The sequence below is a fragment of the Nicotiana tabacum genome, chromosome 4 (genome assembly GCF_000715075.1).
Source record: "Nicotiana tabacum cultivar K326 chromosome 4, ASM71507v2, whole genome shotgun sequence".
In the NCBI taxonomy this organism is placed as follows: domain Eukaryota; kingdom Viridiplantae; phylum Streptophyta; class Magnoliopsida; order Solanales; family Solanaceae; genus Nicotiana; species Nicotiana tabacum.
This window is the reverse complement of record NC_134083.1, coordinates 45895051-45921905: the sequence shown is the minus strand read 5'-3', so window position 1 is coordinate 45921905 and position 26855 is coordinate 45895051. Positions and strand designations below refer to the sequence as shown.

Sequence of the window (26855 nt, the reverse complement as noted above, 5' to 3'; positions counted from 1 at the left end):
CATCTTAACAATTTCGGGATTAGTCCCCGATTCTTGCTCATTTGACCTCACTATAGCTGGTTCCGTTCTGTGGGTGACTTCCTGGGGCGGATTGGGCTCCGGCCTGCTCGGTATCTGGGTTTGACTCTACAACTGAGATATTGCTACCTGTTGAGCTTGCAACATTTCGAAAATTATACGCAAGCTGACTCTGTTTTCTTCAACGTTATGGGTTTCTCAAGCTGCAGATCGAGTGCCACCATGAATGTTATTTTCAGGTTCAGAATGTTGGTCTGCCTCGATGGCCACATGTGAGTTAACGTCCAATGGTACTTCGACTCGAGCTCCAACGGCGTTGACTAGCGGTCTTTCGCCACTGGGCGCCAAGTTATTGTTCTCATCTTGAAGGCTAGCTTCGTTGTCGATAGGTAAGGCCATTAATCGGGAGTTCGCTGTTGCTAGTCTGAAATCAGAGATGCTTCAAAATAAGCGTGAAACGGTGAGTATTTCAGAGATTCGTGTCAAATAGCCATTGTTATCCTTAGCCCTACGGTGGGTGCCAAACTATTTACCGAAAAAATAGATAGAGTTAAATTTGTACGTAGTTCTAAGGGTATGTGGTATAACTTGACACAAATCGTAAGAATGAATAGAAATATCGAGTGTTGACTGTAGAGGATAAAAAATAAGCAAAGTTGGAAAGAAGATAATTTATGGATTAAGCAAGATGAATCAATCTATGAAACTAAAAAAGGATAACTCTTCAATATAGGAGTGTATGATATCTCACTTACAATGTATGCCAAACTTCGTCCTTACAGAAATATAGTCATCCTTTTTATAGTGGGAGAATCCTACTTTAAATATAATTAAAAATATATAGTGGGGAACCCATGATAAATCAGTTTTTTCCCGCCGAAATTCTCTCCCTTAGTGCGGCTGCAACGGCTCTTGTCTATGAGCTCGATCTTGATCGGAAACGGTATTGGTCGGTTTTCAGTTTTAGAGCTCGATGCAGGTTTGAGGTCGATGCTGACTCGGGGTCCGGTAATGACTTGGGCTCGGTATTGATTGGCCCCTGACCCTTAAGCTCGATTCCATCACATCTCATCATAGTTCTGACCCGAGCTCGATAATGACTTCGAGCTCAGTATTTAATCTGTACCTGAAATTTGAAGCTCGTTTGTGCCTTCTTCGGATCCCATCTCGATATTATGAAGATTTTCTTCGGTCCATTATGTTCCTATCTCGATCAGACGTACGAAGACCGAAATCAGTTTCGACCGTATACAAAACGGATACAAAATTTGAGTTTTTTGAGTTCGATATTCTTATTTCTAAACTCCGTTATTTTTGTAATTATGGATTCAAAATATAATGTTTGACGATTTCCATCAGCCACTGCCGTGATTGATATCGTGCCGTGATTGATATCGTGCCGTCACTATCAATTTCCTTAATGTACAATGATTAATATCTTGTCTTCACTTGCTAAAAATCTATTGGAAAATAGCAAACAGAGGTTGGATTTAAAATATCTTTGGCAATCATTGAGGATATGAACAAATAAATATCAACCAAAACCTGAATAATATTTATATATTTTAATTATTTAAAATTCGTTTAAGTTCTTTTGTGCCATTTATTATACAACAACAATAACATACCCGGTATTATTCTACACCGTGGGGTCTGAAGAGGATAGTGTATACGCAGACCTTACCCCTACTTTGTGAGGATAGAGAGACTGTTTCCAATAGACCCCCGGCTCAGGAAAGTATAAACACCACATTAATAAAAATATAGACAAGAAGGGACAATACCAAAAAGTCATATAAAAGCAGAATAAAAACAACAAGACAGTAAGGTGATCAACAATGAAAGAAAATAATGGTTAGTCATAAAAACCTACTACCAGAAAGCGCCATTTGTTATAGAAATTTTATATTATCAACTTTCATTTTTTAAAAAGAAATTCAACTTAAGAAGAATGAATACATTAAAATGACGTTTAAGAGTTTAGTCAAACAACATATACAAAGTGGGATCGAGGAATACTCTTATTTCTAGTAATTTATACGGTTTAAATTTGCAAAATATTTTTTTAATATGTTACACTTTATTATGATTGCTTAAATACAAAACTCTAAGAAAATAATTATGATTGTCGAATGTTCAGATAAAAGAGAAGAATGTATATATAAATAAAAAACAAAACCTAATTTTCACTCAAAAAGTTTAAGAGAAATATAATTTTTCACTATGATTAGATGGATAAAGTATGGGTTTTTAACAAATGCATAGGTATAATCCAACTCGTATTGTCTACTCATAGTCTCCTCAATTTCTTATTTCCTTATTCTTCTTGTCATTTATTTTTTTAATTAATGAAGATGTGATGGTCATTATTCTTTTCATTTCTAAAGTTCTCCTATCAATTTGTAGATGCCAAATCAAATTTCTTTTCGGGAAACTTTGATATTTTATTGGCAAAGCCACATGGTTCCACGTTATGCTTGTAAACAAAAAATTTAGAATTGGATATAATAAGAAATGGGGTGGAAAAAAAATGATAACCAATTTGATGGGGAGCGGGGGGGGTGGGGGGGGGGGGGGGGGGGGGAGGCTTCTAAGTTTCAATTTAAAAAAGAAAACCAAAGTTTTTTTTTAAATAAGCAAATTGATGACATGAATTACTTGAACTGAAGCAAAAAATGTAATTAAGAAGAAAAAAAAAGTATATCCCTTCCACATAGCAACCAAAGAATCTTTGGAAAAACAAATTCGATGAGGTACTGAATCCTATTGATTTAACAATTTTCAAGATTCTTTCTAATTTTTCATCTTTTTTTCCTAACTTGTGTCGTCAAATTAGGAATATTCATAGGAGGAACACACTTGAGTTAGATAACTCTTTAATACACAATAATACGACGAATATATCATGAAGCCAAGATTCATCATAAAAAGGAAATCTATTTAAAAGGACGGCATATTCTAAAAAAACTTACTCATATTCAATGTTTCCATCAATTTACACAAATTGAATTAGTTAAGTGATAAATTAAAATTAAAATAATATATTAATTAATTAAAATCCAATGATAACACATAAATATAATGCTATATATGTTTGTTAAATGAGTTAATGCCCTAAAATTTTCCTAAACTGTCACATTTTTGTCACTTTCCTACTTAAATTATTTTGTGTCTTCAAAACTATCCTGAACTATATTGCCCTTCATACTAAAAATACCTCGTTGCATTCTTAGAGGCGTGTCTAGTATACGCTCCTAGTTATCTAAAAAAAGTGCCATGCGGCACTACATGTGGTTTTTAACCCAGCCTAAAATTCTCATAAATTATAACTTTTTTGTCAGTTACCTACTTAAATTATCTAGTGCTCCCAGAACCCCCTGAACTATATTCCCATGTATATTAAAATCATATGTTAAATTCTTAGAGTTGCGTCTGTCTAGCTATATTAACTTATAGTTTATACTAAATTTTTTATGTAGTTTACTCATAATATATTACTCTCGGATAACTGATTAATTCTAGGAGATTAATTTGGCCAAAATATTATCTAAAGTAATGGGTAAATTTTAGGTTTAACTGTGGTTGTGCTTTATACTAGACTCCAATTGAATAATTCTTTATTTACATTCACTTTGCAACACAATAAAAAAATAAAAATAAAGGCATATAGTGTTGCATTTATAAAATATCATCTTATATTACATAAATAAATTTATACAAAATAAAATTTTACAAATAAGAAACTAATCGACCAACAACTACATTCTCTAATTCTAAATTACACAAACAAGTTTTAAGAGATTCAATTTTATTCTCTACAATAAGGTGTTGGTTTAATAAGAAGATTTAAATAGGTGTTCTTTCAACAATATGTGTAAAAGACATGAAAGAGGACTAAAAAAGTAAGAAAATAAATTATTTCCGACAAAACAAGAGAGGGAGAAATTTTTCAGAGGGAATTGAAAAAATGAATTGGAAGGTGAAAAAAAAGGAAGAATGGTGGTTATAAAGGAAATAAGGAGAATATTTAAAACAAAAACAAAGTTGAAAGAGGGTTAGGTTAATTAGCCATTACATATGACTTTTTTCCGCCGTCACATGCTCCCAAGCGAGTGTGTACACACATTATGTCAGGTAACCAACGAGAGAGTTTAAATATGAAGGGCAATATAGTTTATGGGGTTTTTGACAACACCAAATATGAAGGGTAGAGCTAGTATAGAGTATACGAGTTCGGCCGAACCCAATAACTTTAGTTCAAAATCCTGTATTTATCTTTAAAAAAAAATCCATTTAATATGTATAATTATTAATTTAAAACTAAATAACTTAAACAAAACCTTTGAATTTGTTAATATGTTTATCCACAATTTTAAATAAAAAAGATTTTTTTTTCCACGAGTTGTGGGGTGGGGTGGGGTGGAAACGGGTGGCAGTTGAAGGATCCGTGATACTTTGAAGCAGCTATTAACAACTTATTATATAGTTGGAAAGAAAGAAAGAAAAACTACTTGTGGATTTTGTTTTTGAAAAGTTATATTTAAGAGAGATACTTACACTCACGTTTCATATCTTTCATTAAAGTTTGGAAAAAAAAAAAAAAAGGGAGAAGGCTAGGAGCCAGCCACATACAGCGGGTTGGTGGGGTAGTAGTAGTACATACGACATATATATCCACCTTAAAATTTCCAAGAATTTAGCACTTGTATTGTAGATCAATCTATCACACCAACTCTTTACTATTACTACTACAGTTACTGCACCATTTTCATGCCTACACTAGAACTACAATCAGGATCAAGAATTGGCAAGTAAACTAAAGATGGTGCAATTCTCAGAGAAAATCAAGTCATTTCTAAACGATCGATGGCTAGTATTTGTGGCATCGATGTGGGTTATGTCTTGTTCTGGAATTGGGTATCTGTTTGGGAGCATTTCCCCAGTGATTAAAAGTGGTATGGGTTATAACCAAAGACAAATTGCTATGTTGGGTGTTGCTAAGGATTTGGGTGATGCTATTGGATTCCTTGCTGGTATCTTGTCTGAAGTTTTGCCCATATGGGCTGTTCTATTCATTGGTGTTATTCAGAATTTTGTTGGATATGGTCTTGTTTGGCTTATTGTAGCTCACAAATTGCCTGTTTTGCCTCTCTGGGTGGTCAGTTTCACTTATCTCTTTTTTCCTATTGTCTGTTTGCAATTTTTGGATGTGATTGTTGGTTTTGGTCAAGGGAGTAACTTTCTTGATTTTTGTAGTCTGAGGTTTTACTTTTATGCTATGATCTTGCAATTTAACTGTTTATATAGATTGCCAATTGGCTATGAATCACCAGAAAGATCTCAATAGAAATAAATTGACAATGACATCATTGCTTGGTTCCTAAAATATAGTACTGCTTTTCAATAATATTCTGATGTTTTGGGTAGAGGGAATTGCAATTTCATGAATGCTAATAGAATTCTGCCCAAAAATGGACCAACTTCTGAAGAGTAGAGAAAGTAAACCCAACATTCCAAATCTTTAGCAACTTCACTTCCAATATTCTGGAGAATATTCAATCTAGTTATTCCTCTATCATAACCAATAACCAAAATGTATTTCTGAGACTCAGAAGATGAATGAGATTTTGTATTACTGGACTTCAAACGTCTGGGTTTTGACATGTTGATCAAGTTCTGATTATGAATTTGATCTCAAAGCCAAGTTCCCGTGGTAATCGTTTCTGTCACTTCCAGATCTCGCCTCCTTTCTCCTCGTAGAGAATGATAATGAAAAACAAAGAAGGAAGCTAGATAGCTTTCTCCTCTTAAAGTCATTTCAAATGGGTTCGATATGATACATTCTTTTAGAACTCTGATACTAAGTGTGAAAAAGGAGCTAGGCTAAGAAAGTCACTGCTGGATTTGGTAACTTGGCTTCTCAAGTGATTGTGCATCAGCTTTCCTAGTGCTTTTCTCCCAGGAATATATCACTTGATATCCTGCAATTACGCTGGGGAACTTTGTGCGATCTATGGCTTTAAAAAGTAATGTCTCTTTTGTTTTGATGGAGGGATTCCTTTTCTTTTCCCCTTTTTCCAAATATAATTATGGGCGAAGCCTATAATGGCTCTGAATTTCCCCTTTTTTGTAGCTTTTGGACTGATAGTAGAACTTCTGTGAGTGATCTTCATTTGTCTTGTGAGATATAGCCATGATTACTGACGCAACTACTTTGGATCAGAGTCTTTAGATGTTCAATTGAGATTAGAAATACTATCCAACTAACCAGACACATCAATGTAACATATATCTTTTAATCACCATTCACCAGTGGCTGGCTATGTGAACGTGTTCCTTGGTTGATGATTTACTTGAGACACTTAATTTCAATCTATGGACATATCAAAGGGGAACCAATCATAATTATTTGGTAGATTCATTCGAAGCACTGATTTCTGTTTATCACATCCTCCAGAGGCCTAAATTTATGGTGTCCAACTGGAATGCAGCATTTGGGAACAAAATAATTAGGTAGATGAACTTTACCTAGATAAGATCACATTATTGTATCCTGTCACAGTCCTACATCTGTGGCCATAGGGAATTACGTTACTATTTGCCAATAAATAAATAAATGCAAGGCAAGAAATGAGATTAACCATGTTTCAAGAAAGCAACTGATTGCAGGTAAGAATGAAACTGGAAGAGTAGGAGGAAACCGGAAAAGGGATTACATGCTTTTCGTGATGAGTGATTAAATAACTTGTATAAGAGTTGCAAAAGTAAATTTAGGGAATTAGCTGAATTTATATATAGTAGATCATGGATATGCTCAAGAGACTAAAACCAATTTGGTCTAGGAAGTAGGTGTCTCAGGTGACAAGTTTAGCTGCATGGGCTGCAAACCACGAAAATGTATTTGTTACCCAGGCTCTTTGCATTTTTGGATTGAGTGTACCGAAGGTTTACTAAATATCATTATCATAAGAAAATAACTAATCTTGTTCACTGGTCCAGCAAAAAGGAACAGTGTCATCTCATTTTTTACCATTGACTTCCGTACAAGACGTATTAATGCTTAATGTGGGAGAAAATTTTGTACATTATTATTTCTGTTTCTGCTAAGTTGAAGAATCCCAACAGCTATTACTGAAGCTATCAGTAGCTAATCAACACCTGGATATAATTTTGCACAACTTTTGTCTTGCTGAACTCTTGAATTGAATGAGCTTGGTGGTAGAAGTGGAACAAGAAGTTGGTAACAATCTAATGTTAAGCAGAGACAGAATAAGGAATATAAGAGGAACCCTTTCTTCTTAAAAAATAGTGGTGTCCAGGCCAATTTCCGAGCACCTCAACTGTTTCACCAGTATATATATCTAGTAACTCTATCAAGTGACAACCAAGGCTTAGGTAGATGGGAAGAAATCATTTAACTTTTCTGCATCTGTTGGTTTTCGAACCTTGATCTCCCATGGTTCTCATTCCAACTTCATCGACCGCTAGGTCACTCCCTTGGGGCTTGGATGCTAAAGAATAGAAAGAGAAATCGACTCACTGATACATTGGGACAAGATGGATTACTGCTCTGCTAGTAGTCCTATACATAACAAAATAATGAAATCATAACATTTAGAGAGAAACTCCTTAGGGTGTCCAATTTGTTTCCCAGCAGTCATGACATATTGTTGTTTGTTTAAAAAGGCTTGCAGTAGGCAGTTTTCTGGATGCATTTGGCATAGAATACTGGCGATCTCACAAGTTAACTTATGGTCAGTTCTAGAGAGGAAAGAAGTTAGGGTTGGATGTATTGATGTCATTTAAGCTTTGGTATGAAGCACCTTTAACTTTATTAAATTGATAGACCATAGGGGAATACAAGACACCGCTCCATAATGTTTCTGATGCTTAGACAATATGAGCTAATTCTTAATAGATGAAGCTAGGGAAGTAATCAACTTTAGACCAAAGTAACAGCCACTTGAAAGTTGAAAGTAGAAAATTAATGTTGTCGAAATGGAACTATATACCCTGAAATCTAGAGTTCTAGACTTATCACAAAAAGAAAGAGGAAAGCAGTAATAGCATATTGAGGACAGATAAATTTCTTAAAAGCTAGTAACTTTGGTATTTGGAGTCGATTGTTCCGAGAAATGAAGAATAAGAGATATTTGGAGGTATGTGGTGTCAGTTTTGTGATTGGGGATGTGATGCTTCGTAATGACATCAAAGGGAAGTTTGATGAAGTGGCTTTAGTAATACTGGATATAAAATATTCGCTACATAATAATTGGCATCTACTCCCAAAAAAAACCACTAGCTGAAATGAGGACATTAAGATAGACATGTGATGAAATAGAAAAGAAAGCAATAACAAGCTAATGAATGGAAGAAATGGTGAAGATGAACCTAGCTAGAGAAGATAAAACAAACTGAGATGGTCTTAACACACTTTAAAGACACTGAACAATGCACCTATAAAAAAGAGTTATGCTTAACTAACAGGGAGAAGAGGTGAAGAAGACTATGACGAGGAATAACATGGAACAAGCGAGAAAGGCTTGGCACTGAACGTGAACCGAGGAGAATAAAATGCTATCAGTCCCAGTAATAGTGTAATGCAGATGTCACCTATTTGTGAATGGCTTTTTTCCTGTAAATTACTCGATTTGTAAAGCTAAGATATGCTTAAATATGATTTTCTTACACTAAATCAATCAAAACATGTCAATGTAAACTAAAGGTTGGGTTCCCCTTCATCCTGGTTGTATTCGCACAATTCTGCATTTTCCTCTCTCTCTCTCTCTCTCTCTCTCTCTCTCTCTCTCTCTCTCTCTGTTTTTCATAATGTAACTGCTTTTTTGTAATAGTTAATTAACTGGGAATTTTTGTAATAGTTAATTAACTGGGGATTTTTCTGTTTTGCAGCTTTGCGTTTTGATATTTATCGGAACTAATGGTGAGACATACTTCAATACAGGAGCCTTAGTCTCCTGTGTTCAGAATTTTCCTAAAAGCCGTGGTCCAATAGTGGGGATACTTAAAGGATTTGCTGGGTTAAGTGGTGCAATTTTGACACAAGTTTATGCTATGTTCAATTTTCCTGATCAAGCCTCCCTTGTTTTCATGGTTGCTGTTGGGCCATCAATTGTAATTACTGCTGTGATGTTCTTGGTTAGACCTGTAGGTGGTCACAAACAAGTTAGACCTTCGGATCATTCGAGCTTCCTATTTACCTACAGCATTTGTGTTATCCTTGCAGCTTATCTGTTGGCAGTTTTGCTTCTTCAGGATTTAAGCAGTTTAAATGAGAATGTGATAACCTTATTGACAATCGTCTTACTTATTTTAATAGTGCTTCCGGTTATCATTCCTGTTTTATTGGTTTTCTTCTCTGGACCAAGACCGGTTTTAGAGGAGAGCCTTCTTCCTGAACCAGAGAAACAAGAATCCTCTAGAATGGGGAGTTTCATTCTCAGTGAGGTGGAAGATGAGAAGTCTCCCGAGGTAGACACACTCCCACCATCGGAAAGACAAAAGAGAATTGCGCACTTGCAAGCTAAACTATTCCAAGCAGCAGCAGACGGAGCAGTCAGAGTCAAGCGGAGAAAAGGTCCACGCAGAGGGGAGGATTTCACTTTACCTCAGGCTCTAGTGAAGGCAGACTTTTGGCTTATTTTTATCTCCCTAGTTCTAGCATCTGGTTCTGGTTTGACGGTGATTGATAATCTGGGTCAGATGTCTCAGTCATTAGGTTATGCTAACACCCATATATTTGTTTCAATGATTAGCATTTGGAACTTTCTTGGCCGTGTTGCTGGTGGATACTTCTCTGAGAATATAGTAAAGTATGTTTCCAAGTTCCTAAGCACTAATACAGCTCTTGCTTTAATTGAAGCATATTTTTTTTCTGATGTTTTAACTTGTTTAAAATGATTATCAGACACTATGCATACCCAAGACCAGTGGCAATGGCTGCAGTTCAAGTTGTAATGGCATTTGCTCTGTTCTTCTATGCTATGGGTTGGCCTGGTTCAATATATGTAGTCTCTGTGGTGATAGGACTCTGCTATGGAGCACACTGGGCAATTGTACCAGCTGCAGTCTCGGAACTTTTTGGATTGAAAAGCTTCGGTGCATTGTATAACTTCCTTACATTGGCTAGTCCGGCCGGCTCTCTGATCTTTTCTGGTGTTATTGCTAGTGGTATATATGACTATCAGGCAAAGCAGCAACATGAACATCGGGTTCAAGGTTCAGGACTGGGGCTCGGAGTGCCTCTCATTAAGGATGACTATCTTACTTGTTATGGTTCCATATGTTATTCACTCACAATGGGCATCATGTCAGGACTCTGTATCATTGCATTCATCTTGAGTTTGATTGTTGTGCATCGAACGAAGAGGGTTTATGCACAAATCTATGGCAAGCCTCAAGCTTGAAGGATGTGCAGCCTAAGATCGATATTTTGCAGTCTATAGCATTCAAAAGTATCCTGATCCCTTGGCAGATTGCTCAAGTGATTTCGAGATAGGAGAAGCAGCACATATGTGATCTGCTCTCGTGCCTCAGAAACCTAAGCATTGGTCATGTCTCTCTGTTTATAAACTATGGTACAGTGTTCTCGACAAACACAATATTTAGATTGCCAGTGAAACATATTATTCTCAGTCTTGTAATTCAGTCTATGAAGGGTTTGAAACATAAGTGTGTTCATAATATGGGAGGTTGTTTTTATTTTGCTAGAGATGCCAGTCATCTGTAATTCTTGATCATATCATGATCATTATTTGTGGTACATTATTCAATTTTTTAAGAAATGGAGAATGCTTTTGTTCCTTCTCTTCCTTATTAAGCTTTGTCTGCTTCTTTCATTTCACAGTGAATGTAAGGAGATAATGGCTTTCACATTCAGCAGTGTAGGAGGTTTTGCAAAAAGACAATAGTTTGTCGGTCTGGTGATCACACAGACTGGAAAGGATCAGATAAAGACAACAAGTTGTAACTGATTGTTTGAATCCAAGTTTTGTTTTTTAGGCAGTATCTGACTGAAAAAGTTCTCTGATCATGAATGACTATGCACATGACTACAGAGAACACTGGTTTTCACTCTGATACAATGTTCCTTAAAGTTTAGGTTAATCATAATTCAGAGTTCATGTTTTCTGCAGCATTGCATTCTAAGACCTAAAACCTGTAGTGCAAAAGCATTCAAATAACACAACCCTTTTCTGCAATAGCAAACAATGGTTAAATCATACATCAGTCAATAAACTTTTCACCAGATTCTTAATCCAAGAGCTAACTTGGTGCTAACTTCATTGTCACAAATGGCTGTTGAAAAAGTACAAGGAAATGAAAACATAAGGACTTCATTCTTTAAAAAAATTTGGGGGGGGGGGGGAATTCATAAATAGTTATTTCAATTTGATCTTCCAAAAATAAATAGATACTTAATGTTACTTACCCCTCATCAAGAAAACAAAATGAAAGATCTTCAACACTAAAATCTTTGCCATATTTACTTACTCCCTTTCTTTTAGTAAGAAATTTATAGTACTTAGTTTACTAAATCTGAAATAAAATTTTACAAATTAAGATGGTCTTATATGAATTCCTGCTAGATATTCAAGGAAGCATAATTATAGTCAGGTAAAGCAAAACTTATTCAGGAAATATGTTAGTATGATTCAAAAAATAGAAGAAAATATAAGAGGGAAAATTACAATTAATGTATTTAGACCAAAATTAATTTATTAAATTATTTTCCAGATTATGAAAATTTGGATAATTTTACTATGGTTAAAAATTAACCATGGTAAGGGTTTAACCTCTACTAACCCCCCTCCCCCCAACCAAAACATCAAAATAAATAGACCAGGCCAAACCTGAAAATATTACTTTAAAATTCAGGAAAACAAAGCCTTTTTCCAAAAAAAATTTCTTTTTTCGAAATAATGGTAATTACCAGCCAAAATTCCAAATTCCTCTAGGGTTTGTCGAAATTCAGACTGATCAACATTCTGTATAGCTAGAAGCGGAAAAGAATTTTTTTTGGGTGGAAAATCAACAGCGACTCACTCTATACGTTTCACCATTGCTGCAATTTTATAGGTATACTACTTTTTATCCAATGCTTCAGCGTTGTTTTCATGCATGGCTACATTCCTGTTGCTATGACTGTTTTCTGCATTTGCTTTTGTTAGGCAGATGCCTTCCGCATTGGTTTATATATAAACATGTCATATTTGTGTGTGTATATGTGTGTGTATGTGTGTGCGCGCGTGTGTATAACCTTTTTTTTGTTTAATCAATGTTGATTATAGCTGAGTTTGGAATTATAGGGATTTAGTTAGGCGTTACTGAATTCATGTTGATTAAAGGCTTTAGAATCTTTGTATAGATACCTATAATTAATGCATTTCTGGTCTATTTTGAGTAGAGCACACTTCTGGTTTTTGAAGGTTGGATTTGTGAGATTCTGTTCTAAATTATGTGGTAAATGTTTATAGAAAGAGGAAAAAAGCTCCATTTTTGAAGTGTCTGATCTGAAATTCTTTAACTTTTGTAAAAAGAAGTAGATTTCAGAGCTATTCTTTTTGAATTGGTATCTATTACTCATCAGTTAGAATGATTTAAGAATGAAGATTTAGGATGTCCGTTCAAGCTGTTGAATTTCACTTAAATTTCGGAGGAAATAATTAATACAGAGAACTCATATAGCCAACCCTCACTAGTTTGGATTGAGGCATCCTTTTGGTCCTGAAAAATGGATCACAAGAGAAATCGGTATAAATTAACCTTTTGTACAAATGGTACTTCGAGCTTGGAACGAGCATGAAGAGAAGCATCCGTAGTTTCATAGTATATTCAGTTAATATTTATGTGCTGAGAGAAACTTGAATGATGTCGAAAATTGCTCTTCATGCTATTGTAATTTAGGTTTTCAAAAGGTCGGTAATTCAGTTAGTCGGTTTCCTATTGTTATGCAATTTAGGGTTTCAAAAGGTCGGTAATTCAGTTTGTCGGTTTCCTATGGTTGTTTGACCAGTCTCTTCAATGCCTTTTTAGATTTCGACATATGATAGGAGATTAAGTTCAAATGGAAAGATGCATTTATCGTGTGGCTGGAACGAGTGTCCTGATCTTGTCGTTATTATGTTCCGTTGTACCGAGAGTGTTACTTTTTAACTTCTCTATGAGTCTGGTTTTGTTTTTGGTTTCCTAAACATTCCATTATCTGGTGTGAAGTTCCATTCTCCTTTTCCATCAAACAGAAAGGTTGTTGAGGAGTATCTGAACTAGAAGCATATGAAACTCATAGACAAAAAGCCACATCATATTTCTGTCAGTTCTTACTTTCGTTTGTCCGGAGTCCTTTACATTTGTCAAATTGATGAAAAATATTTGGTGTTTTTGTGGAAATAAGAAAATGGAGCTTCTCGTTAAACATAGTTATATTTAGAAGGAGATATGCAATTATTTCATTAGATGGAACAGTATCATTGTTAGATTTAGAAAGGTCTAATGCAGTTATTTCAATAGATGGAACGGTATAATGATAGACATTATCATAAGTTTCCCTCTGTTATAACAACACCTTTGTCTTATTACTATTTAGGTTTAGTTTCCGTAAAGCTCAGAATTTTTCACGGGTTCTTGTTTGTGATTTTATGCTGTTCGTGGAAACCGGATAGTGCATTAAATTCATGATATCCAAAACAAATTTCTCAAACCTATCATTTCACACTTATTTCGGCTTGCAAGTTTGTGGTCTCTCTGACTTGCATATTTGTACTGTTTGTATTCTAGGGTTCGAAGAGTCATAGACAATTCTTCTCCATAGTGCATGTGAATAAACTTCACGCAATAAACAGGTCATTGGGTGTTGCTCCAATTGCCGGTTGAACTGAGGGAGACAATTAAAGTTGGCCTATTTGCGGTTGCCAAAGTTGTAGGCAAATGGAATGTAATAAAGATGAAGCTGTTAAGGCCAAAGAAATTGCTGAGCGGAAATTAACTGAGAAGGACATTGCTGGAGCTCAAAAATTTGCTTTGAAGGCTCGAAATTTGTTTCCAGGCCTTGACGGTCTTTCTCAGTTCCTGGAGGTTGTCAATGTTTATGTTGCTTATGAGAAGAAGATTAACGGTGAAGTGGATTTCTACAGTATCCTTTCCGTAGATCCCTCAGCTGATGATGAAACAATAAGAAAACATTACAGACGGCTAGCTCTAGCTCTTCACCCTGATAAAAATCAATCTGTTGGGGCAGATGGGGCGTTTAAGATTTTATCTGAAGCGTGGAGTTTGTTGTCTGATAGAACCAAAAAAATGGTGTATGATTATAAGCGAGGTATGAGGAATGTTTCCATGAGGAATTCATCCATGCAAGGCAATCAGCAGGGATTTCATAATTTCCCCATGAACCCAGCAAGTGCAAGAAACTCAACTAATGCTAATGTCCAGCCCATCCCGGTGGCTCCACAGCCATCAAAACTTGAGACATTCTGGACATCTTGCAATCGATGCCAGATACAGTATGAATATTTAAAGCTTTACCTAAACAAAAGTCTTATGTGCCCAAACTGTCACCGGCCTTTTTTGGCAGGGGAGGTTATTGCTCCCGTGAACAATCAAGCTTCCTCTTTTCCCTGGTCTTCCAGTCAGCAGCAGCAGCGTACAAGCAATCGTGCTGCTAATGGATCTTCTGCTTCAGGTGTTAAGCTCCCTACAGCCTTAAATCCAGGACAGACTGGATGTTCTGGCTTTGGTGCAACAGTTAGAGCAGAAATTCAGCAGGATCAAGTTTTTAAGACAAGAGGTGCAAATGGTGTGCAGTCCAATGCCACTACAGTTATGCAAGCTGCAAAGCGCAGTCAGCCAGCTGGTGAGAACTTGAAGAGAGCTCATGCGGAAGCAGCTTCCGTGAAAACTGATGCAGGTTTTGTTCCTGATTCGGTTTCCAGTTTTTCAAAAGTTGATAGGGTAATAAAAAAGAGACGCACAGCTGAGTTGAAGTCAAATTGTCAAAGAAAAGGAATGGTGAATGAATTGGCTGGAAAAGTTGGATCTAGCAGCCAAGGAAACATATATGGAAATGAGAATGGGGTTTCGAGAACAGAGAGGGTCGCCGTTGCGGGAAGTAACAAGCCTAGGAATTCAAGGGAGTTGTCCAATTCAGAAATTCGCAATATGCTGGTGAAAAAGGCAAGGATGGAGATCAGCAAGAAGCTTAAAGAATGGAGCACAGCTACTGCTTCTAAAATTTCATATAAAGAAGAAAAAGAAGTGGAAAAGAAGATGCATGCTCCTAAAGTGATCACAAATGATATGAGAAGGGATAAAACCGCTAATGATGCAGTGGTGGATTCCAAAATAGTGTGCGAGCAGAAAAAGTCTTCCGTCTTTATTACAACTGTTGATTTAGAACCAGAAGTTACGTCGATGACTGTTCCTGACCCTGACTTCCATAATTTTGATAAGGATAGAACAGAAAAATCTTTCGATGATATTCAAGTTTGGGCTGCTTATGACGATGATGATGGCATGCCGCGCTATTATGCTCTGATTCACAATGTGATATCTAAAATGCCATTTAAAGTGCAATTCAGCTGGTTGAACTCCAAAAACAACTCTGAATTCGGCCCAATTAATTGGGTTGGTTCTGGCTTCCTCAAGACCAGTGGAGATTTTAGGATAGGCAAGCATGAAATCAGTAAGACACTCAATTCGTTCTCCCACAAGGTCAAGTGGGTGAAAGGAGCCAGAGGTGTTATCCAAATTTATCCGAGAAAGGGGGATGTTTGGGCTGTGTACAGGCATTGGTCTCCTAAATGGAATGAGCTAACTCCGGATGATGTGATACACAACTATGATATGGTGGAAGTGCTTGGAGACTACACTGAGAAGGAAGGTGTCACAGTTGCTCCATTAGTCAAAGTAGCTGGCTTCAAGTCGGTATTCCGTCAGCATTTGGACCCCAAGTATATTCGGCATATTCCGAAGGAAGAGATGTTTCGCTTCTCTCATCAAGTCCCTTCATACTTGCTCACAGGCCAAGAAGCTCCAAATGTTCCCAGCGGTTGCTGGGAGTTGGATCCTGCAGCGCTGCCTTTAGAACTTCTTAGAGTCATGACAGATGCTGAAATAGAGGCAGAGAAAAAAGCTGCAGATCCTTCAAACTTAGAAAGGACATGTGGTGAAAGCAAAGAGAAGGAGAAATCCTATGTGGTTGGCAACAGCAGCGTGATAAAGGGGGAAGAGATGACCAGAGATTCCAAGTGTGATGTCAAACAACCCATATTGACATATTCAAGAAAGAAGAAGGTTAAGAAGGCGGAAGCAAGTAACATTGAAGCCAAGAGAGAAACAAGCTTGGCTGCTGCTGAGGACTAGCCTATGATCAAGTAATTTTGGTGCTTTCGGTATTTTGATTGCCAATGATAGAGTAGTGTAGATGAAGAAGACAATGAATCCAGCACCCAAGTGAATATTTGGGTTTGATTTTATGTGCTTCTATAGGTTTACCATTTAAGAGAGCTATAGTGTAAACAAGAAAACTTGAATCATACCTGTATATTTCAAGTAACCTTTGGACAATGAATTTTATATAAGTTTATAATTGATTTCCTTTTCAGTTTCTTTTAGTAGTTTTGATAGATGGTGCTGTCCTTGTCAAGGTGCACTACTGATATTACAACTCATTTTCAGCATATGAAGTGTTCAAATCATTTCTAGTTTACTTGCTTGTACATAGTCTAAATGATTTCTCTTCTGAAACGGACTAGAGCGGCGCATATATAGGATGTGGTGCTGTTTACTTTTTAGTTCTAGACTTGCGCATGCAAAGCCAATTTGGTTTTATGTTGAAAGATTTCTTTGTTTATTACCTTAGATTTTCTTAATTAGTTGCTGGTTCTTACATTCCTGCATTTGCATGTAGCACAATTGCACCAACATTCAGCCTTCAGGACTTGATTAATATTAAATCAAAGTGGCACTTCAACTCCATAAAAATAATCAGTAATAATATGGGAGTCGTCTTCACCAACGACTTGCTTATTTAGTTGGTCCAAATTATTCTCTGTTTTAAAATCTTCTAGGACATTTAACACAAATATTGTAAAAGCAATTGATGAATCATTTAATTCAACAAGGAATCCAATTACTATCATATTTTAATGACTCCTCTTTTTACATTAAAACTGTGTGTACATATATATTGCGCAACAAACGTTGAAGCTATCAATTTATTATCAGAACACTACACTACATTTACTTATTGGAACTGTTGTCTGTTGGCAGAAGAGTGATGACAACAGCGAAATTAATATTTTACCACATAAAAGTAAAAATAAATAAATGACAACAACAGGGACAAAATTAATGAGGAACATGAAAGATAGAAATTTAATGCCTTTCACTTTCTTCTTATTAATTGCCATCTAACTATGTTAGTATTAGTTAATCAACTGAAGAAGAGGTGAAGGTGTTTCACTGTTCTTTAACTTTTTAACGGTTAGGACACATTAATTGGTATTTAACCAGCTGATTTCTTACAAAGGGAAGTTGGCTAATTAGTCTAATAATTGTATAACTTAGCGAAGAAAAGAAGGAACGTACGAAAAAGAAATTGACGGTATTTTACTCCTTTTTAAGTTGTCTATATTAAGTGAGCCGGATAATTTAATAAGGAATTGGCTAATGAAAGACCTAATTAATTGCTTGCGAACAAAGAAACTTGCCTAGTCTAACACAATTCCATGCATAGAGAACTTGATAGAACTATATATGTTGGGTAAAAGTTAAAGGTTATTTACGTCCCATTGAGTTATATTATTTAACTAGTTTTTGGGCACGCGTGTAACCCATATCATGCAAAATAATTTTTTTAAACAACATAAATAAAAATTAAAAGTTGTTTTAGAGATACAAGTAAAAATTAAACATATTGCACGTTCTTGAAAATGAAAACGGTTTATTCTATACTCTCTCCGGTCCACAATAAGTGATTTTTTGGTCTTTTATTGTGGTCCAAAAAAAGTAATTTTTTAAGATTTCAAGAATAAATTAATTAATTTTTTTCTACATTGCCCTTGGAGTAAATAATGTTGGAGTATGTGTTAGAAGTGTTTATGTGAAGAGATAGTAAAGGTTAATATGGTCAATTTCATTGCTAATTAATGTTAAAAGGTGAATTTCTTAATGTGTGAAAATATTCAAAAAATTATTTATTGTGAACCTGATGGAATACTTTTTTTACCTTGCCAACTCGTCGGGATTTGAACCAAGAGCTACAATTTTTCTATTATATAGAAAAGGCTTGATGGTCGACCAAGGGCATAAATGACATTTTGCTCTGCCATTATTTATTTTAGGTGTAAAACTGCTTTATTTCCTTCGCAATATATCTGACACAAACTCTAGAACTTTCCCCAGCTTTCTGAAGCAAAAACAACAACAAAAAGAGAATTAGTGAAGGTCTTATTTTGGTTAATAGCTTCTAGGTCCCGTGGAATTTATCGAATTTTAGATTGCTTTACGAATTTTTGTTCTCTGGTGATACGTTTATTGCTCAACTTCAGAGTTCTTCTTCGCTTCTTATAAGTGTCATCTCTCTGTTTTGGAGTGTTTCTCAACTCTCTTTGGCATTTTTTTCTATTCTTCAGGCCGCATAGTTGATTTAGTGGTAAATATTTTTAGGATTCTCACCTTAATGTATTCTTAGATTAGAAATCAAAGTCTGTAGTCTCTGGACATTTTTCATATATTTTCATTTAACCCTATAAAAATCCACTCTTTATTGGACGCATGTGACATGCGTAAATCTTATCCGAAATGGAATGAAAGGGGTTTCGTTGATACTTGGGCTCTGATGACGAGCAGTTAATAGATGTGGTATAGTTGAGCATCATAATTTCTATAATCTATGCAAAGATATGAATATTTGTTGGCATGTGTTCTTCTATCTTTTAGTATTATATGAATGTTTTTAACTAGTCTTTGTATTTACAGGACTTACATTTCCCATGCACTTGGTGTATCATTATGCTACCATCAAAGCAAGTGATATCCTGCATCTTAGAGGTAGGTATCTTTTTATTAGTTTGGAAAATCTAGATGATTAATCTTGTGGCTTACTAGAACGATCAATAGTTGTACTGGCAATCCACGTTACATCAATGCTGCTTTCCTTGCTTTTGTTCTAATTTATTTATCTAGGACTACCTCTATTGCTTGTTTGCTTTCTCTCTTTCTTTCTTTTTTTCTTGTTCTCTTTTTTTTTTTTTTTGTGTACATTGGACCCATATTATAGGTTGCTACATATGTTAAGTTTGCTAATGAAACCTTTGATGACTTCTTCTAATATCTTATGGTGCATTGTTGTCTAGAGGTGTGACATATACCTTGCTACAAGTCTAACCTCATTGGGTTATTAAACATCATATAATGACTTTTAGTTATTTCCTAAGACACGCATGTGACAAATTCTTGAACTAACTCTCTATATTGAATATGAACATGCATGTTGATATGGGAATTTGTTCATTAATACTGTAGTGGCATGGTTGAAAACACTGACCATATGGAGATTTTAATCGGACAATATTTAACAAACGTTTACATTTAGCCAACTGTTAGTTTTGTCCACTGCAATGTTTAATTGGCATATCATCCTGAAATGAAATGGACTAAGCTCATGAATCATGAGAAAGAAGAAAAGTGCTTACTGCTAGCTCTAGGTTGAATCCTTTTTATTAATGTCCGTTATCTTTGAGACATGAGAAGTTGTGATCTTTATAAATGAGTTGCGAGTGTATGTTGAATTCCATAAAGTTCTCTTTAGCTTTAATATTTTTTTTGTCTCCTTTATCTTTTAACCGATTAAAGGCTTTAGTCATTTTAAATAAGTAATTAGCTGAAATTTTTTTGTTGCAGGCATCAAGGACGCCGCTATATTTATTCCTGTAGAACCATGCCGGGATAAGAGTTGCTAAGGTAAATTTTGAAGCTTAGCAGAATAAAAATAGAAATCTTTGTTTATTTTTTTATGTTTCAAGAATAAATACGTACTATCTCCTCTTACCCTTTCTATTATGTTAGGAAATACTTTATGATCCTAAATGGATAGCTGCACATGCTATTTGTGTTTAACTATTTTTTTGGTCTATTTTAACTATCAATCCTCAAACAATGCATAAAGAGAGATTGTGTATGCGTAAAAATACAAGCACTGTGTAAGGTGTTTGTGCAATATTAAGATGCCAACTCAGTAAAATGATTCGATCGTATTTGTTGTTTTTGTACTAATATAATTGTGTTATTTTAGACATCATGTCGCCATTCTATAAGCAAGATATCATGCAGTATCTTTGTTTCAGGTCTATAACCATATTTGGAGGGTAATTTATTTCTTTTACCACATGTGAAAGTAAATATTGCTTTAGCTCATGCTGATGCAATGTATAGTACTTCACTGTTCCGGCCCTACAACAATATTTTTTATAGGTTTATTTGTAGATAGATATATTATTAAATTTTAACTGTAACAGAAAAGTTAGCATTCTTTCTGATTTCTAAATTGTTTATTATTGGCAGATTTTAACTTTCTCCCAATGCCTACAAAACCCACGCCATTTCAAAATGAAATAACTAAATTTTGGATACGATGCTAGAAATTAAGCACAGAAGCTAAGATATTCTATAATGTATTTTTTATGTTTGTTTGTACACGGCAACACTTTAATATTTAGATACAAGGACCAAATTTGCATATGAAGAAAAGAGTAGTACACCAGGAATCTTTGTATTTGAGTGTGAAGCAACTTTTGTCATAAAACTTGAGGTTGCCAAACCATAATTTGATAGGAATTCAGTTTATATTTCCCAATTTATAATGTTAAGACGTCTTTTGGAATTCTTAATACTTGAAAGAAAAATACGTTATGCTTGATTTCAAGATTTTTTGTCCTTTCTAATCTGAGGTAAAATGTGGATAGCAACAATATAGGGAAAGCTCTCTTAATATTATTTGTGTGGCACTTTGCTTGGTTGACTTACAAGTTTGTCTAAGGAGATTTTTCCTTGGCTCTTATTTTAAGCTTGTCTATTATTTTAAGCTCTTAGCTACGGGGCATATTTCCTTGGTTGTACAATATTTTTCAAGTGTCTTTAAATAAGTTTCATCGATAATTTTCTATCCCCGAGGGTGTCGAAGAACAGAAACAGTCACAGTTATCTTCCTTAAAACTCTTTCTATCTTTTTTTTTCCCTCTTTGTATCTTTTGCTCTTCAAGGAAAAGCATTAAAAATACACACTACTAATTTCTCAGTATGGCATTATCAGAAATATCCGTTTAGGGGATGATTACCCATTAAAAAATAGAAGGAAGTGCCTTTTCCTTATTTTTTTCTTGAAGGAGCTTATTGTTATCTACTCTATTTTTCTATCATTCCTTGTTATTTTGGTGCCTTCAGAGAAATGCTTATATTTCCGGATCATTTATGCTTTGTGTGGTTTTCTTCTAGTTCAACTAGAGATTCGCTTCATACTTCATGAACTATGTTGCTTGTGTTGTTGTTTAATTTATAAATGAACTTGTGACTTCTTAAACAAAAATCAGTTGCCTAAATTGGTAAACATTGTAAGTACTAGAAACTTTTGTTCAATGTGGACTTAATAGATGTAGGAAAAATTGGCAAAAGACTATATTTCTCAAATCTTAGATCCTTCCTTTCAATCAAACGAAGGGAATATCCTCTTTTAACTACTATTTTCAAGTTTATGCAACCTGCATTTGCATCTCTTCCTTCTTGAAGTGCAGGGTTGCAAGTGGTTACATGTTTTTGGCATTCATTCTTAATTTTGATAAGTGCTTCTATATATTTGGCATAACCTATAGGTTTCTGCATCTAATGTAATGCTGCCAAAGCTTCTTTCTTAAAACCGTGACAAAATTCTAGAATTGTCCATCACTTTTCTCTCCTTTTTACTCACAATTACCAGCATAACTGTGAAGCACTTCTTTGCTTTTCCTTCTTCTCATCTAGGTTAGTAAACTTTTCCCTAATCTTCTTCTCTTTCTTTTCAAAAATTTCGATTTGATATTGTCATCGTTGTTGTCGTAGTAACAAAGGGTAAACTGTTTAATTTGTGTCCTTTTGTATAGCTTTTTGGCTAAGAACGTTTGGATTTTTCAAGTTAAGGTTTACTAATATGAGAATCTGAACATTAAAGAATTAGACCCATTTTAGGATAAACTTATTTTGATATTCTTATTGTCTGGTTCCGCAATCTATATGATAATGGAGAAAATTCTTACTTTTTTCTTTTCTTTTTGGACTTAGAGGACAATTCCAATGAGAGCAGATGATGTTGACTATTTTTTACTTAGATCAAACCAGATATGGTAACTCAAAAAATTGGTTATATAATCAAATGGCCTACTAATAGATGTGAGTTTGAGAAGTTTGAAAGTTGTAAAAAAAATTACAGAAGTTATTCCTTAAAAAGAAGTCACATGAACTTTTTCAGAATAGTAGATTTTTAAGTTGAGGAAAATCAAACTTTTTAAGATGACTTTCCATTTTCTTAGTCAACCATTTGTCTCTCATAAATCTCTTTTATAGTAATGAAAATTTATTTGTACCCCAATATTTATAAATTCAAGACATGCATATATTTTTTATACAAATATTTATCATTTATCATTGTAAATTAAAAATATTTATGTTTTCTTACTTTAATCGATAATGTAAATTTATTGATTTGATTAGAGTATCATACACAAGTAATCTTTGAGTGTATATATTTAAAATTTAAGATCTGATTTTCTTCTATTTTTTCCAAATCGCATAAGATTTTCACAAATCATGTCTGATTTATATGGGCGATCGATTTGAAAGAGATTGTTTCTGCCAAACTACCTTCCCAATGTTTGGCAGAAAGAGTTTGTATTCAAAGAGGTTGTACTTGAAAGAGTTTGAACTTTATTTGTGTTCTGAATTTGGTTAATTCAGGATTTGGGTTTGAACTTTATTTGTGTTCTGAATTTGATTAATTCAAGATTTGAGTTTGAACTTTCTTTGGCTTTCCAATGTGGCAGAAGACAATTCTTTGGCTTTCTAATATTTTTTAGCTTTATCCACTTTCTTTTGTTATTTTTAGTGTTGAAAGGTTATCTGGAATATTTATTTGTGAGATTGAAAGTAGATAAGGATGAACAAACAGATCATTGTAGTAATTTATTTGCTTTAGAAGACTTTGAAAAATCACCCTTCAAAATTTTTAATGGACAATCTGATTGCTACAACTTATCATTTATATCGATGAAAAAGGAAAACTTCGACAAATAATCAGCAAGTTCATAAGTTTAAGTAGTTTTAATGTTTGTAGCATTACATGAGGAGCAGCAAAAAATAATTTAAAATTTAAAAAAGAAGCGGGTTAAGTATTTTAGATGGTGTTAGGGTATCCGATATATATAATAATGGCTACTTGCTGTTGAAATGTCATTTGAATAAGTTTGAAAAGATCAAGTGGGTGTGAATATTAGACCTAGATTATACTGGATTTATTTCATTTTCAACCCTTTCTTCAAGACATTTCTTTCACCATTATTATTATATACTCTATTTCTAAATCAGAATATTATCTTCATTCTGTGTTAGAAGGGAGATAAATCAAAACACTTTATAGAATATAAATTTGTTGGGTATTAATAAACACCTCAAGTACAATAAATTAAGAGCTTTTGTTCTATTATGTTGTTATTTAACTTTCTTAAAATTTATTTCTTGATGTTCTTCTGTTGTACTTGTGCAAGTTGATAAAAAGTGAAGTTGGCGAGGTTTTTTAGATCTTTCAAATTGTACGATAAAATACATGCACATTTGGATTTCATCCATTATATAGGAATTGGTACAAACAATAAGGATGTTAAGATAAACAATATAATACATGTTTCCTTGGTGTAATTTTGGATATGATTTAGCTTTTTTGGGTTGTGGTTGCCTATTATTGTCACCTTTCTGTTTTGATTTATTTTATTTTTCATACAGGTTTTGCTTTCCATATATATTGTGATAACTGTCTGTTTGTGTATATTAGTAGCCAATCATTGTGTGGTGAGTACTGCTCTTCTACTGTATTTTTAATTATTCCCTCTTCGCTTCTTAGCCGTTTTTCATTTATTTATTTATATTATTTTTTTATGAAGAAAAGATTTACTAATTTTATTTGTAATATAAAGTTATAGGGTTTAAATTAGTGCCAGATTATTATTGACACTAAGGCATCACAGTAATGTAGTGAGAATTTATAACTCATAGAGATACCATATAATACATGTGATGAAATAGTACCCATTATGAATTTTTTTCTACTGCACTAAATGTCAGTATAACCAAGGACTCTACAATAGATCTCACACTTCTTTATTATGCTCTCCAGAAATATATAGAGTAATTTATTATTGAGGATAATTTTATTGTCTTGAACTGCTGTAGAAGAACATTCGTAGTTATTTTGGACCACTGTTGAACATATTATGTTGTTACTTCTTAATGTTATTGTAGACGCCTTTGTTGCTGTTTTGCCATATAGTTGAAGCCACTTTTGCTGCTATTTTTGGATGCGATTAAAGTCATTTTGATGCTATTTTTGCTTGGGTTGAAGTCATTTTGCTGCTACTTAAAAATATGGTTAAAGCCATTTTTGCTGCTATTTTCTACATGTGGTTAAAGCCTATTTTTGGTTGGTGCAATATTAGGTTAGCTTACCTATTTACTATTCGTCTATGATACTCCCGCATCTCCCATATTACTCTACTAACACATTCTTCATTGTCTATTATTGCATCAATGCCCCTTGCAATAGATCTTTTTAAAAAAAAAATAATTTGCAAAAAAAAAAAAATGCATCTAAAAGCAGAGAATTAGTTCTTTGATAACATAAGGTCTACTTATATTTATCTGGTAGAGACACAGTTCTAAGCTGGAAAAAAATGTCTCAAAAAGAATCCATTGCAGTGATATTGTCCTAAAACTTAGTACATTCTGTTATATGGGTACTAAAACTTGATCTCTTTTCCATGATTCTGGAGATGTTCAATACTTTTGTCGGACTGCAAAGAACAACAATTACAACATGGAGAAGGAATCACCTTTTGTGAATATAAGTATAACTCTCATGGATGTACAAATTGTGCTACTTTCGAAGTAGAATGCATCTTCTTTTGTCAATATGTAAATAGATACGCGTCTATATATATATATGTGTGTGTGTGTGTGTGTGTGTGTGTGTGTGTGTGTGTGTTGTATTCTCGTGGATATTAGCTTTCTCTGCTTTTAAGATAATTCTCAAATATTAGCCCTATTACATATCTCATTTTGGATTATGTTCGGGTCTGAATGTGCGCAAGTTCTTATACTAGAAGAGTTTTTAGCCATAGTTTGTATGTTATGATCCTATGGTCCAACCTTGTCGGTCTCATTATATGGAAATGTCTTAAGCTGTATTTTTTAATATTTTTTGATAATCTCATGATGATCTGGGTAAGGTATTTCTTTGAAAGCCATCGGAATTATTTGGTGGTCTCATACACTATGGGATGGTGAGAAGAGATATATTTTGCATCCCAGAGGGGCGCCCGAAGAGCACTTCCCTGGCGGAGAGATTAAAAGAACGGTCTCAAGAATGAACTTTATCAACTATATCGCTGCGGTGTTGCTCTATGGTGTATTATTTGACTTCTATGGTGTTTCAAGCTGTATTACTTGACTTCTATGGTGTTGCTCTCATTGGGGTGTCCTTAGATAGAGTAGATCATGGCTTGAAAATCATGTTATGACCTATCAAAGCAGTCTATTTTTTGTATTCAAAGAAAAGAGTGAAAATTAGAGGATATCTTCTCTGCAATTTCATATCAAAGCAAAATTAATCACAAATAATGATTCTAAGCTTTACATTATTGGGCCGTGCTATGCACGGCAATCATCATCTAGTCATTTCCCTACAAAGTAAGAGTGTCAGTATTCCTTATTTTGTTTTTCTACTCTACTTTGAAGAAGTTTTGTATTTAGCTATATTTCTTAAGACTTTCCTCTGTTCTACTTTGCAAAAGTTTCTTTGTTTTAGCAAGTTATTATATTACAAAATTCAGGCATTAAACTGATGAACAAAATTCAAACCAAAAAACCCTTTTGAATAATCACTTATCTGTAATTTTATCAGCTCCTTTTCCTCTTAATTCATCAGCTGAATCAGCATTTTTATAATGTCCCAACATTATTTTATTTCCTGGAAGCGGTACTCTTGAGAAGCAATTAAAGAATTTTCTTAGAGAAAGACTCACATGTGCAAGGAATCACTCCTGTGACGTGCTCATTTGCGACATTTTTACTCTTCTTGTTTCTTTTTAAAAAAAATGGTCAAGGATAAACAGAGAAGAAATGACCTAAAACAGCTCATGCAAATGTGAGGAATGAAAATATGGATATTCATTTATTCATCTCTTCGTTGATAGTATTGGTAAGATAATTACTGCCAAGATCATTAAAATTAATTTTTATAGACAAATAATATCCTTGAAGCTCTAATGACACCACAATGAATAAATAAAAATAGCCTGTCATATTGGCGAACTTTTCTTCAATATAGAACATGAAATGAACAAATCTAATTGCTCAACAGCTAATCTTAACAAATCTAATTCAACAATCTATAACATGAAATGAACGTGTAACTTTACAAAAGTAGATATACATCTAACACCCCAAATTTGAAGCTGAATATCCACAAAAACTGCAATCTCTTATCCAAACAAGAAAACAAAAGAAGCAAAAAACTGTTAAGA

At 34.3% G+C, this 26855-nt stretch overlaps 2 protein-coding genes and 1 long non-coding RNA gene across 5 annotated transcripts; all 3 read left to right on the top strand.

Moving 5' to 3' along the window:
- The first annotated feature begins 4648 nt into the window (after positions 1-4648).
- On the top strand, positions 4649-10838 carry LOC107765404 (protein NUCLEAR FUSION DEFECTIVE 4). Its single transcript, XM_016584043.2, has 3 exons — positions 4649-5176; positions 8929-9848; positions 9944-10838. Exons 1-3 carry the CDS (start codon positions 4841-4843, stop codon positions 10440-10442), a joined length of 1755 nt encoding a protein of 584 aa, XP_016439529.1. The 5' UTR covers positions 4649-4840; the 3' UTR covers positions 10443-10838.
- A 1141-nt stretch (positions 10839-11979) lies between these two features.
- Positions 11980-16629, top strand: LOC107765405 (uncharacterized). The gene is made up of 2 exons (XM_016584044.2): positions 11980-12114; positions 13813-16629. The coding sequence occupies exon 2, from the start codon at positions 13963-13965 to the stop codon at positions 16393-16395; it is 2433 nt and encodes an 810-aa protein (XP_016439530.1). The 5' UTR covers positions 11980-12114; positions 13813-13962; the 3' UTR covers positions 16396-16629.
- Positions 16630-18421: 1792 nt separating this feature from the next.
- Positions 18422-25965, top strand: LOC107765407 (uncharacterized). 3 transcript variants are annotated; one of them, XR_001643428.2, is made up of 4 exons: positions 18422-18897; positions 19015-19086; positions 19939-19998; positions 24061-25965. It is a non-coding gene; the product is annotated as an uncharacterized LOC107765407 (long non-coding RNA). The 3 variants fall into 3 exon arrangements; XR_001643427.2 differs by having other exon boundaries at positions 18422-18688; positions 19939-25965; XR_001643426.2 differs by having other exon boundaries at positions 19939-25965.
- The last annotated feature ends 890 nt before the right edge of the window (positions 25966-26855 follow it).